This window comes from Podarcis muralis, chromosome 1 (assembly GCF_964188315.1).
Source record: "Podarcis muralis chromosome 1, rPodMur119.hap1.1, whole genome shotgun sequence".
Classification (NCBI taxonomy): Eukaryota; Metazoa; Chordata; class Lepidosauria; order Squamata; family Lacertidae; genus Podarcis; species Podarcis muralis.
In genome coordinates, this window is record NC_135655.1 from 131026691 (window position 1) to 131047490 (window position 20800).

The 20800-nt window shown below is 41.4% G+C and overlaps 1 protein-coding gene across 13 annotated transcripts in view; it reads left to right on the forward strand.

Annotated features, from left to right (window-relative positions):
- The window catches only part of AGAP1 (ArfGAP with GTPase domain, ankyrin repeat and PH domain 1), a 335950-nt gene that overhangs the window by 190469 nt on the left and 124681 nt on the right, over positions 1–20800 (forward strand). For all 13 annotated transcript variants that reach the window (XM_028702820.2, XM_077918621.1, XM_028702829.2 and 10 more), the window contains one exon: positions 20592–20753. In XM_028702820.2, the coding sequence (XP_028558653.1) occupies positions 20592–20753 (162 nt within the window). The remainder of the gene's footprint in view (positions 1–20591; positions 20754–20800) is intronic.

Here is a 20800-nt window from a genome sequence, read left to right on the forward strand (position 1 = left end):
AACCGCCAGAAGGGCCTCGGCGCTGGACCTCACTGTCCGGGCAGAATGATGGGGGTGGAGACACTCCTTCAGGCATACTGGGCTGAGGCCATTAGGGCTTTGAAGGTCAACGCCAACACTTTGAATTGTGCTCGGAAACTTACTGGGAGCAAATGTTTTGTTAACTCTCTCTCCCTGGTTCCCCCACCCCTCTCCCTGAACATATTTTCAAGTAATACCTTATGTACCAGAAAGGTGTAACATTGGAGCTGCACTGCAGGGAGAGTAGCTGAGCCCAGACAGGAGAGAAAAATGAAAATACAGCTCATCAATCTGATTTCCATACTTAAAGATAGCTTCTGTCATTTCATCCACAAGTGAAACCAGTTATAACATAACCCCAGATTTGAAGAGAGAGCCAGACATTTTGTAAGATCCAAATGATTTTTTCAAAAATTGAAACAAACTAATTTTTTGCCTTGCATTTTAATTTCTTTACAGCTGCTCTGTGCAGGTCTGCCATGAAAACTGAATTTATAGCAGATGATAAACAATAGCCCCTGCTCATAGTTGCCAGTTAGTTAACTAATATCCACAGAGCCAGTTATTATTTTAAATTCAAGAAATAAAGACCATGTTTGTAAAATCTATTGCATTAAGAATTTTTTGCATACTAACAGAATATGTGGGGGAAGTATATTACTAATGTTAAATTATTATTATTTTATTATTATTACTTATATAAAATAATATTAATACGCTGTTTATATGTAAAAATGACTTCGAAGCAGCTTACAACTGTAAAATCAATATATTATTAAAATTGTTGTTGTTTAGTCGTTTAGTCGTGTCCGACTCTTCGTGACCCCATGGACCAGAGCACGCCAGGCACTCCTGTCTTCCACCGCCTCCCGCAGTTTGGTCAGGCTCATGTTTGTAGCTTCGAGAACACTATCCAACCATCTCATCCTCTGTCGTCCCCTTCTCCTTGTGCCCTCCATCTTTCCCAACATCAGGGTCTTTTCCAGGGAGTCTTCTCTTCTCATGAGGTGGCCAAAGTATTGGAGCCTCAACTTCACGATCTGTCCTTCCAGTGAGCACTCAGGTCTGATTTCCTTAAGAATGGATGCGTTTGATCTTCTTGCAGTCCATGGGACTCTCAAGAGTCTCCTCCAGCACCATAATTCAAAAGCATCAATTCTTCGGCGATCAGCCTTCTTTACGGTCCAGCTCTCACTTCCATACATCACTACTGGGAAAACCATGGCTTTAACTATACGGACCTTTGTTGGTAAGGTGATGTCTCTACTTTTTAAGATGTTGTCTAGATTTGCCATCGCCTTTCTCCCAAGGAGCAGGCGTCTTTTAATTTCGTGACTGCTGTCACCATCTGCAGTGATCATGGAGCCCAAGAAAATAAAATCTCTCACTGCCTCCATTTCTTCCCCTTCTATTTGCCAGGAGGTGATGGGACCAGTGGTCATGATCTTCGTTTTTTTGATGTTGAGCTTCAGACCATATTTTGCGCTTTCCTCTTTCACCCTCATTAAAAGGTTCTTTAATTCCTCCTCACTTTCTGCCATCAAGGTTGTGTCATCTGCATATCTGAGGTTGTTGATATTTCTTCCGGCGATCTTAATTCCGGCTTGGGATCCATCCAGCCCAGCCTTTCGCATGATGAATTCTGCATATAAGTTAAATAAGCAGGGGGACAATATACAGCCTTGTCGTACTCCTTTCCCAATTTTGAACCAATCAGTTGTTCCATATCCAGTTCTAACTGTAGCTTCTTGTCCCACATAGAGATTTCTCAGGAGACAGATGAGGTGATCAGGCACTCCCATTTCTTTAAGAACTTGCCATAGTTTGCTGTGGTCGACACAGTCAAAGGCTTTTGCATAGTCAATGAAGCAGAAGTAGATGTCTTTCTGGAACTCTCTAGCTTTCTCCATAATCCAGCGCATGTTTGCAATTTGGTCTCTGGTTCCTCTGCCTCTTCTAAATCCAGCTTGCACTTCTGGGAGTTCTCGGTCCACATACTGCTTAAGCCTGCCTTGTAGAATTTTAAGCATAACCTTGCTAGCGTGTGAAATGAGTGCAATTGTGCGGTAGTTGGAGCATTCTTTGGCACTTCCCTTCTTTGGGATTGGGATGTAGACTGATCTTCTCCAATCCTCTGGCCACTGCTGAGTTTTCCAAATTTGCTGGCATATTGAGTGTAGCACCTTAACAGCATCATCTTTTAAAATTTTAAATAATTCAGCTGGAATATCATCACTTCCACTGGCCTTGTTATTAGCGATGCTTTCTAAGGCCCATTTGACTTCACTTTCCAGGATGTCTGGCTCAAGGTCAGCAACCACACTACCTGGGGTATACGAGACATCAATTTCTTTCTGGTATAGTTCCTCTGTGTATTCTTGCCACCTCTTCTTGATGTCTTCTGCTTCTGTTAGGTCCTTTCCACTTTTGTCTTTTATTATGGAAATCTTTGTACAAAATGTTCCTTTCATATCTCCAATTTTCTTGAACAGATCTCTGGTTTTTCCCATTCTATTGTTTTCCTCTATTTCTTTGCATTGCTCGTTTAAGAAGGCCTTCTTGTCTCTCCTTGCTATTTTTTGGAAATCTGCATTCAATTTCCTGTATCTTTCACTATCTCCCTCGCATTTTGCTTGCCTTCTCTCCCCCGCTATTTGTAAGGCCTCGTTGGACAGCCACTTTGCTTTCTTGCATTTCCTTTTCATTGGGATGGTTTTAGTTGCTGCCTCTTGTATAATGTTACGAGCCTCCATCCATAGTTCTTCAGGCACTCTGTCCACCAAATCTAAATCCTTAAACCTGTTCCTCACTTCCACTGTGTATTCATAAGGGATTTGACTTAGATTGTATCTTACCGGCCCAGTGGTTTTCCCTACTTTCTTCAGTTTAAGCTTGAATTTTGCTATAAGAAGCTGATGATCTGAGCCACAGTCAGCTCCAGGTCTTGTTTTTGCTGACTGTATAGAGCTTCTCCATCTTTGGCTGCAGAGAATATAATCAATCTGATTTCGATGCTGCCCATCTGGTGATGTCCACGTGTAGAGTCGTCTCTTGTGTTGTTGGAAAAGAGTGTTTGTGATGACCAGCTTGTTCTCTTGACAGAACTCTATTAGCCTTTGCCCTGCTTCGTTTTGATCTCCAAGGCCAAACTTGCCAGTTGTTCCTTTTATCTCTTGACTCCCTACTTTAGCATTCCAATCCCCTATTATGAGCAGAACATCCTTCTTTGGTGTCACTTCTATAAGGTCTTGTAAGTCTTCATAGAATTGGTCAATTTCAGTTTCTTCAGCACCAGTAGTTGGTGCATAAATATTATTAAAATACACAATAACAAACAGCTACTTTATGGACTAGAAGTATGAGGATTGGTGGAGATTCATATTTCAGAGGCAGTCCAAAAGATATTTCATAATATCTTACATTTACTTTTTAATACCCCAGCTTCACACATTAGAGTTGAGACAGGGCAATTTTCATTAGTTGCCACAGCAGAAATTCACACAGTTCATACCAGCTACTGATAGGCTTGTATGAATGACAGAGTTCCCAAATTGTATCTACAAGAACAAGTCTCATAGTTCAAAATTCTGCAAAGGATAATTGGCATGCCAACATAAAAATCAATATAATTTTTCAGAGGCCTCTGTGGCACAATTGAGCTAGTCAACTCAGCTAAATTGCAGATAGGAATAGGATTTGAATGTTAAATGTTCAAATGCACAGTAGCAATACAATTGGTTCCATTATTGCAAAAGGGCCTGCTTCCTGGAAATGCTTCACCAGGCCCTTGTAAGCTCAAAGGAGCCTTCAGGCCAGCATGCTTTCAGACAATGTAATCCTGGAATAGTATGTTCAGCATTATGTGAAAGAACACTAAATATTTGTGGGTCAAATGAGGAAGAAGCATTGGATCGGTGTTTACCTTGTGTCTACTATCATTCTCAGACAAGAATGCTTTTTTAAATAAAATTTGACATTACTGTAGTATCAACCAAGCTGGAACATTTTATTCATGGGAAAATTTAAGATCCAAGTTACAATGTGTCGATTTTGAACATTGATATGTTGAGTCTAAACAATGAATCAACAACCTGCTTAATAGCTACTGATGAATCCATGATCATTGAGCATGAATATGAAAAAGAACTATTTTTTTCCCAAATAATCATTTCTTCTTTAATTTTAAATTAGCTTATTCTGTTTCAGCTGTAACCCATCATGTAGATCAGACCTTGAGGCAGCACTGTGATACTGTGCTGCCTTTTGATAGAAAAGGGAATTGCGTCCCTGTGGGTTCTGCTGGATCTTAAGGGTACACATATCATCAGACATGTTATCTGTCTGGATCCCCTAAATGGGCAGGAGTTGAATGGAATGCCAGATAGTGCCAGGAGACTCATGCTTGATGCTTTGGCCTTTGTCTTATGATATCCCACAGTGTTGCATTTTATCTTCCATACTGTTTACATTTATATGCAACCACATGGATGGGTTGTCTAGAAATTTGGAGTTTGGTATCATCATTAAACTGCTGCTACTCAACTCTCCTTCCCATCACAGCTTGGGGAGGTCATAGAGATTATGAATTAACGTTTGACAGAAGGGAAGAAGGGCCACACTCCAAGGCAGTTGACTCACCAGCCATTATCCACCTCCCATTCAATCAACACTCATTGTTCACTCCCCATTCCCAGGGGGCTAACTGAATTTGAGCCACACCTCCTGACCTCATTGGCTACTACAGTGGCCAGGAGGAACCAGCCAGGAATGTACGTAAATTTAGAGCCAGTTAGCAAGGGAAGCTCGCTCCATAAGCTAGAGGGAACCTCAGCTGAGGAAGCATCTCAGCCCAAGATGACAAAAGCACCAAGGTGAGTTAAGCAGACTTGGGAGGAGAACATAAGTAACACCCATTTATTTAATTATTTAATCAAAACAGCGCAAAGCAAGGGCACAGTAAGGTCACTCTTCCAGGATCTAAATTCTGTAAGATCCAAATGATGTAAGAATTTGCAACTCGGGAACTAACTTCTAGAGGTAGGAAATTTATAGAAAAACTAATGCTCTACCTTAGCAGGGAAGCTTGTGGGCCACAGGAAATTAAACTAAAACCTTCATATTTTAAAGAAGGCATAAAAAGTATATGTTGTTATACATAACACAAATCCTGCCGTTTTTAGTTTTAAAAAGGGCATTCTGATCTCAATTGGAACCTCCTCAGCTCCTGTTGACTCCCCGCCCCCATCAGTTCAAAAGCTGCACTGTAGCTTGTTCGTCACATCAGTCTCCATACCTGAGGACTGGAAAGTAGTCAATGTAACACCAGTTTTTCAAAAGGTGTCCAAGGGAAGTCCTGGAAATTACAAGCCAGCTAGTTTAACATCTGTCCTTGGAAAATTGGTGGAAAGTATTGTTAAATATAAAGTAACCAAGCATATAGAAGTTATCTTACTGAAGCAGAGCCAACATGGCTTTTGCAAGGCCGAGTCCTGACTCATGAACATATTAAGAGTTCTTTGAGAGTGTCAACAAGCATAGGTGATCCATTTCACATAGTATGCTTGGACTTCCAAAAAGCTTTTGACAAAGTATCTCACCAAAGACTCCTAAGTAAGCTTAGTCAGTGAATAAGAGGAGATAACTTGTGGGCCAGGAATTGCAAGCAGAGAGTCTGAATTACATCCAAATGGAGAGGTGTGGCAAGTGGAGTCTCCCAAGGATTGTATCTGGACCTGTGCTTTTTTAACAATATAGAGTTAGGGGTGAGCAGTGAGGTGGCCTAGTTTGCTGATGATACTAAATTGTTCAGGGCCATTAAAACAAAAGGAGATTGTGAATAGCTCCTTTCCAAACTGAGCGATTGGGTGGTAAAATGGCAAATGCAATGCATTGTAAACAAGTGTGAAGTAATGCATGTTGGGGCAAAAAAATCTTAATTTCACAGGTGTGCTCATGGGTTGTGATCTGGGGATGACAGACCAGGAATGAGGCCTTGGGGTTGTGGTAGATAACTAAATGCTGATGTCGACCCAGTGTGTGGCGCTGTGAAAAGGTCAAATTACATGCAAGGGATCATTATGAAAGGAATTGATAATACAACATAGTGCTGCTATACAGATCTATAGTGTGCCCACATCTGGAACACTGTGTATATCTCTGGTGGCCTCTTCTAAAAAGAGAGAGAGAGTTGGGAAACATTCAGAAAATGGTGACCAAAATTATCAAGGGAATGGAACAACTCCTCTGTGAAGAAGGGTTGCAACATTTGGAAATTCTAAGTTTAAAGAAAAAGTGAGTAAGAGGTCTATAAAATTATACCTGGTATGGAGAAAGTGTATAAAGATGTTTTCTCCCCCTGTCAGAACATTAGAATTTGTGGACATTCAGTGAAGCTGAAGGTTGTAAGATTCAGGACAGATCAAATAAATTACTTCATGCAGCATGTAATTAAACTGTGCAACTCACTCCCTTAGTGATAGCCACCAATCTAGATGACTTTAAATGAGGACTGGACAAGGGGAGAGGGCTACTCTTGTGCTCGAATCCTGCGTGCGAGTTTCCCATTGGCGTCTGGTTGGCCACTAGGTGAACAAGATGCTGGGCTAGAAGGACCATTGTCCTGATCCAGTAGATGCTCATCTTATGTTCCTAATAAACTGGATGGAGGCCAACAAATTGGCTGCATCCAGTGACAAGAGTTCTTCCTATTTTGGATCTGTTTGAACTTGCCTTGAAAAAATCAGGTTTAGTGTTGGGAGTACTTCTGGGTGCCAAGTATTGGCTATGGTTAGGACTGCTTTTCTGGCTTCAGTTCTTATTGAAATATTTAGCCAAATGCAGCTGATAATTTTTTGACTGGCCAAGTAGCGAAAGCTTATTGCAGAATCATTTTGATATGTTGTTTAGTCGTTTAGTCGTGTCAGACTCTCCATGATCCCAGAGCACTTCCCCTAAAAATACCATGTGTTGTTTCATGTCTTTAAAATGGTATGCTGTGTGTGCTGTATTATGGTTGTTTTATGATTTGCACACTACAGAAATCTCCATTTTATTATGTATTAATTATATTTAACACCACTGGAATATCCTGTATGTGTTAATGGTACAGCTGTTATTAGCAATCATTAATACTTCTAACCATTATTATCTGTTAACTATGTGTGACACTTTGGACATGTTGCAAAAATATGAAGTTTGAGCCTCATAAATGAGAATTTCATATCTTATTAATCTTGATCATCAAGGAAGCTATGCGGTGGCCATTAGTAGGCTTATTTTATGGTAAAGTGCTGAGAATCAGATTAAGCTGTAATGGTCTGCCTTCAGACATTTCTTTTTTTAAAAAAAAGAACAATTTAAGTGAGACTAACCTTCTTAAAAGTGTGGAATTTTTACATTCTGTAAATGGGAACAGGCAGAGGGAAAAGATCTGTCCTGGATTAGTTTCTCCTGCTGTTCCTGCCAACTGCTTTGTGTCCTGGAAAATGAGAGTCTTGAACAGTGGATCCACAGTGCTTTGCTTGACTTGAGAACCAACTTTAATTAGTGGTCAAGCCTGAGCTTTCCCCTGCCCTAAGGCCACCAGAGAATTTAGGAAAGGGGAGAAATCATATAAGGAAGTATCCTCCATGCTAAAGCAACCACTTCCTTAATTGTGGAAGGTATTTGAAGACACTCAGCCCCAGCCTCCTCTCCAACTCAGGATTCTACTTTGCCTGTTGCTCCCAGAATCCCTCCTTCCTCCTCTTACGGGACCTGGCGAAACAGTCCTTTTCACATTATCCTGGCTTCTGTCTCCACACTGCAGAGATACCTCTACAGGGATGTGTATCTGAGCTTTGAGCAAGGAGAAGGAAGTGAGTTTGTGTCATATTGTGTTAAAAAGATATCCTCCTTGCTGCAGCAAGCTGGGAAGGGGATTTGTGGAGGCTTGATCTTGAAGGATTCTGTACAGCATTAAAGATCAGCAAAAGGGCGCTGGGATTGAATGCTTAGGGTGGGGGCTACTGGAAGAGATTTCCTACATCTCCTTCAAAGGAAGGGGGAATGATTGCCGTGTTATTATATTCCACAATGTGTGCTCTAGCTGTCACCATGTTTTTGAGGGCTTCTTGAATGCTTCCAGTGCTGTGTTTTGCACAGTGCAAGAATGCATAGATTGGGTTTTCCAGGTAGCCAACAACTAAAGCCCAGAAGTGTGGAGCAGGCATGCAGCTGCAGTTTACCACTAAAACATTATTTCATTGAAATATTTTCCATTAGGCTGCCTCAATAGGAGAGACGAGAAGCTAGACTCATTCAGTCAGCTCTGCTGAAAGATCAGCTCCACCAGGCACCAGCTGGTCATTAGAAGAACTCCTGTTTTCAGACACAAAGTCTTAAGATTGGAGTTTTTTTCCTCTTTTTGCACTGCCCCTTTTCCCTTATGTGTCATATTTTTTAGATTGTAAACCTGCAAGCAGGGACTGTCTGATTTTATGTAAGCATTTGGCTGAAGAGTGGGGTGAAAATGCTATAAATGTATGTTACAAATACATTTATATAGATACACATATAAATGTATGTGTAGTAAACTTCTACTGACAGTTGCAAACACAGTCCCTGTTCTGAGTGTTGCTTTCACTTTCCTTGTCCCTGTTTAAGGCCATAGAAAAAATATGCAGTTAATGTCTTGATTTCTTTTCATTATTCATGGGGTTATAATTTGACTGAATAAGAAGGGGAGGCGGTCACAGAATGCAGCATTTTTAAAGTCAGGGCTGTTTAAAAAACAATTGTTAAAACATTAACACTGAAATTAAATTATAAGCTAAGTGTGCTAAGATTTGGAATGGTGTAGTAAGTACTATGTGTGTTTGAAGTGACTTGCGTGTCTAGGGCTGAATGGTATGACCCCCAGAGCAGTCATCAGTGAAGTGTCCTGATCATTTGGGTAGCCAAGTGTAGGGGCCAGTAATACACTCCCTCCCTAGCCTGCTCACTTTTGTTCATGATCGTCTGGTTTGTGTGTCTCATGTCTTGGTGTGCCTTGTAGCTAAGATTAGTGATTCATCCTGTTCTACTGAAGTTATTATGTTGGGCTCTGGTGGTTATATTTTGCAATAGCAACCGTTTGAATGTTAAAACCTTTTCAAGAAAACCAAGCATTTTCATTCACACACCCCCTTCCCTCTAGTGATTTTTCAAATACTAAAGCCATCAGGAGAGTTGAAAGAGCTGATTTAGCCCCCAAAAGGAGGGGAGAATTCGCATACCTATTCTCAGTATTGAACTGCCATTGACATCTAAAGTCCCCACCATGCTGTTTTCCTCCACACTCCAGCAATCAGGACATCCAGCAAACCCATAAAAATCCAAACTAATAGCATGAATATTCAGTGACCTAGAATACTAATTATTGTCATGAATATTAATGTGATCGGACTTGCTTTTTCCTCTTCTGTTTCTCTCTCTCTCTTTTTTTCCACTCAGCCAGCTCTAAAGATGGGCTATAATGAGAGCATTTAAGAGAGAGAGCGCTCTCCGCCGTGACAGGGACTGGGGTAATAAGGAGAGCTTGATTAACGTGGTGCACTTGGGGGAGAGATGAGAGGCTTCACGTGGTCCTGTTGTGGGGGAGGCAATGAGGCACCGGCGGCTGTGTTGCTGCTCCCTCAGATTAATGAGGCCTAAGAGTGCATTAGGAACAGTGACAAAGGTTTGATCTAATGGGTTCAGTCATTTTTCCTTTGAGTGACAGACGCACAGAAGTAATTGGCTGTGCAGAATGGCAGCTCATTGGCAGTACTTAAGGATACATTATCCCCGTTGTGTGGCCCGCAGAGGCTGTTTATCAAAACTGCTCACACTGCAGACATGCATTTACTAGGCTGCTGTTAGGTGTAATAGCTTTAAAATATAATAATAGTAATAAATAAATAATAATAATAATAATAATAATAATATAGGATCAAAATCTTTGTGTGTCTCTTTCTGAAAGTTTCTCTTCCTTTTAGTTCTAAAGACACTCAATAGTTTAATGACAATGGTTTGCTCTAATTTGTAGGTTATTGCCCCTTTATAGCTTGCCATTGTTCATATACAGTACTCATAAATTTTCTGTAACATGTTGCTTATTTTTTAAGTGTCCATACAAAACCAAAAATTCCTTTTATAAAGGATTTTGGAAGGAATTGCCCATTTTTTGAGAACTCTAATGATTTCTATTCTAAAACATTAATGGATATTTCATATTTTCATGACTTGTTTATAAGGCAGTTAGAAAAAATGCAAGAGCTTAAAGTTGGAGACATTATTTGAAAATTACAAAATAAGAGTTGAAATAAGGTGATAAATTGCTGCTTATAAGTTTATAACTGGGAACGCAGGAATGGGAGATGTGAGGAAGTCCAAAAAGTTAAGAAAATATGGTTGTTGGACATTTGGATTTGTTGTATGTTTTTTATGTAAATCTTTTTGCTTTTTTTCTGTTTTTCTTTGTTTGTTGTACTTTGGTGATGGTTCTATATGTGGTTGATGAATACAATGTTTAAAATCCTTAATAAATATTTTATAATAAAAAAAATAGAAAAAATGCAAGAGCTATAGATTTGTTCCAAGTTTAACATTCATTTATTTCAACAGTGAATACACTTATTTTAATTTTTTTTTTTTTTTTTTTTTTTTTTTTTTTTTTTTGCAGAATTAGGGCAAAATATTTTCCACAAATTTGTGACATTGAAACCATGCTGGTAGTAAGCTTAGAAGTCAATACCACTTTTGTATTTAATTGCCAGATTCCTATTGAGTGCCATGATGCTTAATTTATTCACGTATGTTTTGATGGTGATGTACTTGGCATTGCTGTTTTTGTACAATTAGCAAGTTCTGTTAAAATGGTTTTATTTGAATAATTTTTATTACAGACTTGCTGGCATTTTTACCTTGAAAGGAAAGATTTTCAGGGTGGTAGTGTTTGATACTGTTATCCTGTTGGGTGAAAATATTTCAGAACTCTGACATTCTCCTTTCTTTGATTTTGATCTGATTAGTTGGGTTATATGACAATGAGGTGAGGCAGTCTTGGTGCGAGGCGGAAACACATTGGGCAGAGTGTTTAAAGGTGATGTATTCTCACACATCATCAGCCAGGGCCATTTTTAGTCTACCTACATTTAATAGGCTTTGTCAGTCACTTAAATTTAAGATAACGCTAGCTAGCCCTATTGCTGCTAAAAATATGTAGCAAGACTATATTTGTCTTATTAACTTACTCTGAGTGAGTTCTGCTGGATTCGGCTTTAATTAGGCACATGTAGTAAAGTGTCTGTCTTGACTCCAAGACAGGTCATACTTTGCTGAGGGAAAAGTAGCAAGTATCTCATGTTACCTTAGAAACATTTTTGATGCGTTCTTGAAAGCATGACACATGATTCCTGAGGAGACGGCAGCCACTCATAATCTGCTACGGAATTATCATGCCAGCGTGGACACTGAGAGGTTTTGAAGAAGACCCAAAGAAAATAAAGATTGCTAAATGACATTCCTTTTTCTCTGAAGGCTTGTAAAAAGAGCAATTGAGAATTGTGTATAGATCTCAAAGCCTAGGATAAAGGAAAATGCTTGAGCATCTTATATTTAGCTGCTAAGTCCATGTTCTCATCTTTATTTTGTATCACATCTTTCATTATAAGCACAGGTGAACTGAATATTTGATAACAGCTGAGACCTGCCACCAAATGTTGCAGTGTATCACCACTCTGTAAGAGGAGGGCTCCTGCTTAGGTCTCTGTGCAATGAAAGGAGGTTAAATCTCACAGTGTTGGTGCTGACCTTTAAAGCCCTAAATGGCCTCAGTCCAGTATACCTGAAGGAGCGTCTCCACCCCCATCGTTCTGCCCGGACGCTGAGGTCCAGCGCAGAGGGCCTTCTGGCGGTTCCCTCATTGCGAGAAGCAAAGCTACAGGGAACCAGGCAGAGGGCCTTCTCGGTAGTGGCCCCCGCCCTGTGGAACGCCCTCCCACCAGATGTCAAAGCGATAAACAACTACCTGACATTCAGAAGACATCTGAAGGCAGCCCTGTTCAGGGAAGTTTTTAACGTGTGATATTTTAGTGTATTTTTGGTTCTATGTAAGCCCCCAGAGTGGCTGGGGAGGCCCAGCCAGATGGGCGGGGTATAAATATATTATATTATATTATATTATATTATATTATATTATTTATTATATTATATTATATTATATTATATTATATTATATTATATTATATTATATTATATTATATTATATTATATTATATTATATTATATTATATTATATTATATTATAGCAGGTCTCTCCCCCTGCCCCCGTGCCAGATACTTACTATGAGTTGTTGCGGGCTTTGGCAGGTCAAACTTCTCTTCCTTCCTACCTCCGCTTGCCTTTTTAATCCTTCTGTTAACACCTTAGCATGCTGTACATTCTGGAAGCTCACTAGTCCTGGTCAAGACATATAAGGGTTTAAAACTTTCCCCCCTTTTAATTTACAAATCTGTGTACCTAGAGAAGCCCAGGATTATTTCCTTATAAACTAGTTTATGTGGGGTCATGTTACACCTTTGCCCCAGTCTGATATAGACACATAAACTTTTTAATTCTTTACTCCTATTCACACTGTGCACATCAGCAGCAGCAGGAAAGGAGAGAGAGCTGTGTGTTAGCACACCCATGATATTTTGGTTTAGTTCTCTCAACAACCTTTTGCAGGAGTTAAACAGTATGTTATGCCTCATGCTCTAAGATGGAACCTTGCACATCCTTGTAGTACAACTGCTACAGGACAGAAGAGCAAGCCGCAGTTCCCATCCTAGACAGACAATCCAGAAGCAGACTGTTCTTGATGGTGCTAGAAAACCAAGAGGTATGCCCTCACCCTGCCCTCTCCTAGCACAGGCGATTCCTAAATGGGAATCGGAAACTAAATTGAAATGGGTGCAGCCACATCTGCACACCTTTCCAAAACAAAAAAGGATATCATTGTCTGACCAGTAAATAAATTTTTAGGATATAATATGTTGTCCCATCTCCCCTGCCCCCTGAATGCACAGTGTTAAAATTTTGCTCCCAATGTGGTTTCTCAACTAAATCACTGAGCCTCTTGGGCTTGCCGATCAGGAGGTCGGTGGTTTGAATCTGTGTGACGGAGTGAGCTCCCATTGCTCTGTTTCAGCTTCTGCCAACCTAGCAGCTTGAAAGCATGCCAGTGCAAGTAGATAAATAGGTACTGCTGTGGTGGGGAGCTAAATAGCGTTTCCATGCATTCTGGCACTCATCACAGTGTCCCGTTGCGCCACATGCTGGCCACATGACCCGGAAAACTGTCTGCGGACAAATTATGGCTCCCTTGGCCTGAAGCGAGATGAGCACCGCACCCCACAGTCGCCTTTGACTGGACTTAACTGTCCAGGGGTCATTTACCTTTACCTTATATTTGAGATGGGACGCGGGTGGCGCTGTGGGTAAAAGCCTCAGCGCCTAGGGCTTGCGGATCAAAAGGTCGGCGGTTCGAATCCCCGCGGCAGGGTGCGCTCCCGCTGCTCGGTCCCAGCGCCTGCCAACCTAGCAGTTCGAAAGCACCCCCAGGTGCAAGTAGATAAATAGGGACCACTTACTGGTGGGAAGGTAAACGGCGTTTCCGTGTGCTGCGCTGGCTCGCCAGATGCAGCTTTGTCACGCTGGCCACGTGACCCGGAAGTGTCTCCGGACAGCACTGGCCCCCGGCCTCTTGAGTGAGATGGGCGCACAACCCCAGAGTCTGTCAAGACTGGCCCGTACGGGCAGGGGTACCTTTACCTTTACCTTTTTATATTTGAGATACCTGACAGACAACTCCCAGCAAGACTCTGAGAACTCAGTATTATTATTCTATGGGGCATAGAGGAAGCAGTCTCTCTAATACTTGGAATAGCATTGCTGCACAGATTCAAGTATTTGTTTTGTCATCAGCCTGTTGTAGACACTTCTATGAGCTGTAGCCTATGATTGGACCATATCCATTCAGTCTCTCTCCACTTGTGCTTAGGTTGTTGCCCAATGTATTGCTTGTACTGCATAACTTTCTCTAAGTCAGCACAATATAGGGTTACCCACTGTCTCAAACTACTTTAACTGTTTCAGTAGACCCTTTTGCTCTATTTTTAAGACAACCATGCTGCTAAACTTGGTGAAAGATGGGTTGATGGGACAAGAAAGACTTAAGAACAAGCTTCCTGCAATTTTCCTTGTGTGGATGAAGAGAAGGCAAACTGTTCTCCAGGCAGCATCTGAGTCCTGGCTTGTTTTGAAATCATTCCTGGTTTGCACGTAACAGGAAGAAGCTATGGCTAACACCGGCTTCCTGTTTTGTTTTCCTGCTTGTACCAAAGGAGGAATAAAGCAGGGCCCAAGGGACTACTGTACATTCTGGCATGTCAAGGCAGGATTTGTTTGTGCAAACATGGCCAGTACAGTGGTACCTCAGGTTAAGTACTTAATTCGTTCCAGAGGTCCATACTTACCGTATTTTTCGCCCTATAGGATGCACTTTTCCCCCTCCAAAAATGAAGGGGAAATGTGTGTGCGTCCTATGGGGCGAATACAGGCTTTTGCTGAAGCCTGGTGAGTGAGAGGGGTCGGTGTGCACCGACCCCTCTCCCTCTCCAGGCTTCAGAAAGCTCTGTGCAGCCCTAGGGAGCCCGGCGCGAAGCCACGCCGGGCTCCCGAAGGTTGTGCAGAGCTGCCTGCGCTCCTGGGCTCTGCACAGCTCCGCACGCCGGGCTCCCGAAGGTTGCGCAAGCTCCCAGAGCGATGCCGAAGCTGCGCGCAGCTTCGGCATCGCTCTGGGACCCGTTCTGGGGGCTGGGGTCGGGGCCTAGGTGGGGGGGGATAATTTCCCCCCCCTTTATTCCCCCCCCCCCAAAATCTAGGTGTGTCCTATGGGCCGGTGCGTCCTATAGGGCAAAAAATACGGTAACCTGAAACTGTTCTTAACCTGAAGCACCACTTTAGCTAATGGGGCCTCCCGCTGCTGCTGCTGCGCTGCCAGAGCCCGATTTCTGTTCTCATCCTGAAGCAAAGTTCTTAACCTGAAGCACTATTTCTGGATTAGCGGAGTCTGTAACCTGAAGCGTATGTAACCTGAGGTACCCACTGTATTGCTAAAATGTCAAACCATGTTTTCTTCAGTTAATGAAATATGAGAACCTACTGTCCTGCATGCAAAATCATTTGTCCATCTTAATGATTAGTCTGGCTTCCTAAATTCAGATATATACTCTATTTGTGTTTTCTGCTTAGATTTTTATGTTCTGTTTTATCTTATGCCGTTATGTTCCTTAACTTTTATATTTCATTTTATACACAAATTCTTCCTCTTCAGGAGTTTCCCCCCCTCTTTATAGAGCCTACACTTCTGAAATAAGATTTGCAATTGCTTCTGGAGCATCCTAGATATATGGAACCACTCTGTGTTTTTCCTTTATTAAAGGAATTGTGAATCTATATTGAATATTAAAGACTCTATAAAGAAAAGGAAAAAAACTCCTGAAGAATAATAATTTAGAATTTCACTCTGCCGAGTTGAAACCCAGAGCTAGTCTGTACATTTTTAAAGATTGTAGGGTCCTAGCAGACCACAAGCTTAACATGAGTCATCAGTGTGATGCAACAGCAAAAAAAAGTTAATGCTATTCTAGGTTGCATCAACAGAGGTATAGTGTCCAGATCAAGGGAAGTCATAGTCCCACTCTATTCTGCCTTGGTCAGACCACACCACACCTGGAGTAATATGTGCAGTTCTGGGCACCACAATTAAAGGAGGATGTTGACAAACTGGAGTGTGTGCAGAGGAGGGCAGCCAAGAGGATCAAGGGTCTAGAAACCAAGCCTTATGAGGAACGGTTGAAGGAGCTGGGTATATATAGCCTGGAAAAGAGAAAACCGAGAGGAGATATGCTAGCCATCTTCAAATATCTAATGGGATGTTACATGGAAGATGGAGCAAGCTTGTTGTCTCCTGCTCCAGAGGCTAGGATCCAAACCAATGGCTTCATGCTACAAGAAAGGAGATTCTGGCTCAACATCTTCCTGATGGTGAATCTGTTTGATAGTGGAACGGGCTCCCTTGGGAAGTGGTGGTCCCTCCTTCCTTGGAGCAGAGGGTGGACGACCATCTGTCATGCATGCGTTAGTTGAGAATTCTGCTTTGCTGGGGGGGTTGAACTAGATGATGCTTGGAATCCCTTCCAGCTCTACAAATCTATGACAGCTTATTGGCCAGCTGTCAAGTGGCAGGACCACCCAGAAAAATAAATTGCTAATTAAACATATTAGAAAGGACTTGCAAGGGTAGTTATGGGTGGGTGTATCCCTATGTTAACTGGAGAATTAGCCTACATAAATAACACCAAAAACTTCTGAATAGGATACAAGTCTTGAATATTAGTAAAGGTAAAGGGACCCCTGACCATTAGGTCCAGTCGTGTCTGACTCTGAGGTTGCGGCGCTCATCTCGCTTTATTGGCCAAGGGAGCCAGCGTACAGCTTCCAGGTCATGTGGCCAGCAGGACTAAGCCGCTTCTGGCAAACCAGAGCAGTGCATGGAAACGCTGTTTATCTTCCCGCCGGAGCGGTACTTTCCATATATTCCTTCCCATATATTGAATAAGTAGTAACACTGACCCAAAAATATATCTAGCAATGTACCTCCAAAATATGCACTGGGACGTTAAGAGGGGGCAGAGCCCATTGATTTAAATGGGAGGAATTTAGTTACGTGCACTTCTGTTGATTTGAATGGGACTCAATCTTCCTTAATTTGGGCCAGATTGTGCTCATTTTGTTTTGCTCTAAGTCACGCAACTAAGTCATGCAACTAACTTCTGGCCCTCCAGGTACGGTGGGACTACAGCTCCATCGTCCCTGCAAGGACAGATGTGAGATAGAACCCAGCAAACTGTAGAGCGAGCCATAGGTTAGGCAACCCTGTTCTAGCCAAAACTATACATTGCATACAGTTGTGTGTCCTTGTCCTTTTATGTGTGGTTGTTTTAAAAGAAAAACAGCCATGGAAGGCTGCAGTCTTGATTGGAGCATTAATTATTGGCATAGGCTGCATCGCCATTCCCTCTCAGGTCATTTTGCTGCTTAAAATCTCCCTCTTCTCTCTCCCCACAGGGGAAGGCATATCTGCCCCCCCTCCAGTCGTCCCCCCCCCCCCCCGCTTCAATACATTTGCAAGCAGAATGAGACTCTGCTGCTCCAGTGTAATCTGTAGTTCAGCTGTGAGGGCTGCATACTACAAAGGAAAGATAAGAAAAACTACGGTAGGTTTTGTAAACTGCCCTAAAACCATTGCTGAATGGTTGTACAGTGGTGCCCCGCAAGATGAATGCCTCGCAAGACGAAAAACTCGCTAGACGAAAGGGTTTTCCGTTTTTTGAGTCGTTCCGCAAGACGAATTTCCCTATGGGCTTGCTTCGCAAGACGAAACGTCTTGCGAGTTCTTGCGAGTTTGTTTCCTTTTCCTTAAAGCCGCTAAGCCGTTAATAGCCGCTAAGCCGTTAATAGCCGCTAAGCCTCTAATAGCCGTGCTTCGCAAGACGAAAAAACCACAAGACGAAGAGACTCACGGAACGGATTAATTTTGTCTTGCGAGGCACCACTGTATAAACAAAGTACAGTGGTACGTTGGTTCTTGGACTTAATCCGTTCCAGAAGTCTGTTTGACTTCTGAAATGTTCAAAAACCAAGGCACGGCTTCCAATTGGCGCAGGGCAGGTGTCCTGGAAACAATAGCTGACAACCAGATTGGACATTCGGCTTCCAAAAAGCATTCAAAAACCCGAACACTTACTTCCAAGTCTTGGAGTTCAGGAGCCGAAATGTTCGAGTAGCAAGGCATTTGAGAACCAAGGTTCCACTGTAATTTACACCATCTGTTGTTTGCCCTTTCTTAATTAATAAAATATAAATTCTGTTCCTAATATGTATCTTATACATGGTAATTTATTTGCTGTCAAAACTATGGTGTTCGTACTCTTTATACCAGGAATTAAGTTATCTTGGATTGTAATGTTGATGTCAGTCATTGTTTCTTACCATTGCAGAAGAATGTTTTGGATAATTTTTCCCCATAGTAAAATATTTTAGAATATCAGTTGAGTATTTTAAATGTAATAAAGGTTCCTATAACTGAAGGGTTTTTTCCTTTGTAATGTTACAGAAGATGAAAAACATTGTTCTTCAATAGAAAACCAGCATCATCCTTGCTCATTTGAGCCCATTTTTGGCAACATACTGGTAGTCATTCATATATAAATGCAATAGTCACTTTGAAATGCAAATAGTTAAAGAAAAATAGCATATGTTAGAGGTAAGTACATTTTCAAATCAGCTCCTACATTTTACAGATGCGAATACAGCTAAAATTATTCTTTGGAAAGAATCTGGAGCTTTTGACACACTGAAGCTTGAACTAATCAAGGTTTCTCAGGAAGCATATACACATATCCATATCAAGGAACCAGTGCTGAGAATACATGGATTAGCATAGTAATTTAACTGCCCCCTGCTAATCAACTAAAGCAGCCAGATGATGCGTATATGATACATTTGTAGAGGCAGTCTTTCAGAACTCTGAATAAACCAGGTAGTTGACCATGTATTTTATGTTAATTCTAATAAACTGAAAGTGAGGCAGATGCTGAAGTGCTGCTAGCCCTTGCATGTAAGATTTTGACGTTAAAGCTTTACAAGAACCTCTTCACAAGAAGACCTCTCTCATGAGATGCAGAATCCTAATAAGCGACTGAATTCATGCTCTGGCTGGCCAATCTGTTATGTTCTTGGACATTTTTCAGTATCGTGTTGCATGAGTGTTGCATAAATATGTTAAATATGAACATGTTAAAAAATCCTTATTGAAGTTGAGAGTGGGACCTTGCTTCCTGGAGGACTACTTTGCAAGAGCTTTGTGATGAATATGTGATAGAAGCAGCAGTTACCATTAACACATTACAGTGCTGTGATTATAATAGCATAGCTGGTATTTTTGATTGAGTCAAAATGTTTAAAATATAAATTTGGGAGCTTTACATAGTAGAAACAGGAATAAGGTTTGTCCTATGCAGGGCAAGCCATATTGGGAATTATGTAATTTTAATGTGAGACGTTAACTCTGTGGGTGTGGGGGTGTGGGAGAGAGAGAGAGAGAGAGAGAGAGAGAGGAGTGAGTGGCCTGAGTTCAATGGAGTCCCTTCTTTTTTCATCTGCTCTCTTGCAAGCTGCCGTAGCCACTGTTAATTTAGCTTTACCCTTCTTTTTCTGTACCAACATACAGAAATCACAAGATTATATAGGCTTGGTTCACATCTCATGCTAAGGCATAACTTGGCTTAGCAGCCCCCTCTCTGTTCCCTTTTGCTGCCTCATTGAGCTAAGCATGTTTAGCTTTAGCTTTGCAGTTGTCTGAATATGGGCTCATGGTTAACAACTCCAGACTAATCTCGAACTAGTAGCTTGACTGTAGCTCATGGAAATAGCTTGACCGCAAGCGTTGGTTCAGCCAACCCAGCTATGCAGCATGGCAGCAAAAAGGGCTGGGGAGAAGCAAAGCCTCTGTGAGGCTTTCTCATGGAAACCTCCATGTTCACTCTAAGCTATCATTTGACTTAGTGGAACATGGGAACCAGGCCATGTCCCACTTCCATTCAGTTTATTTTATTTTATTTCTATACTGCTTAATATTATAAAAATATCTCTAAGCGGTTTACAGGAAACCAAAACAACAACGGACAGCAAAAATACACAGTTACATATTAAAATGTTATATTAATTCAGAATTACTAATATATTGTCTTCCCTTGAAGGTTCCCTAGCTGGTTCCTCCCACCATTCCTCTGCATCCAACCAGTCCATGACACATATATAAATCAATATCAATTCATTATCCTTCTGACACTCCCTCTCACCCAAGGTTCAAACAAACTCTCAGCTCACCCACAAGTGTCAAAATGAGAAGAGTTGTTCACTGTTATCACTAATCACTGGTGTACCACTGCTGTTCTCCTGTCTTCAAAATTTCTTACAACAACCCAATCTTCAATGAAGACAAAGAAGAGTAAATTGCCTAATTGTACTCTCTGCAGTAGCATGACTTGGATAACTCCATCTAATAAAATAATGATTTCAAACATTTCAAGTGAATTATACAATCACTTAGCATGTATTTATCATTTAAAAACAACTTTGAGACTGAATTTTGAGGCTTCCAGATTTATCATTATGCCTTCTCTCATAGACTCTTTTTGGTTTGGAGTTTTCATCATAGCCAAATGCAGGTTCATACTTTTAATTCCCAACTTGATTTAAAACAAAGGGGATATACAGAGAGATTTTACTAGCGGGGCCGGGTGTGACTCTCTCTGTAAGGGGGACTTTGGAAGATACCTAATAATGACAACATCAATCAGCATTATGCCAAAGATTATTGTTTCTTTGTTCCCACTTTCTGTTATCCTGAATGTAAAATTTGTTTTTCACTTTTAGTAACTTTCGATCCTTTTGTTTCTAGGAAATGTGACTACTAGTACTTCTGTGTCTCAGATGGCAAGCGGCATCAGCCTGGTTTCCTTCAACAGTCGCCCTGATGGGATGCATCAGCGTTCCTATTCAGTCTCCAGTGCCGACCAGTGGAGTGAGGTGGCAGTTGCTGCAAACTCAGGCATTAGTAGTGGTAAGACAGTGGGAATTTTTTTTACTTTAACAGTTTTATATAGATTC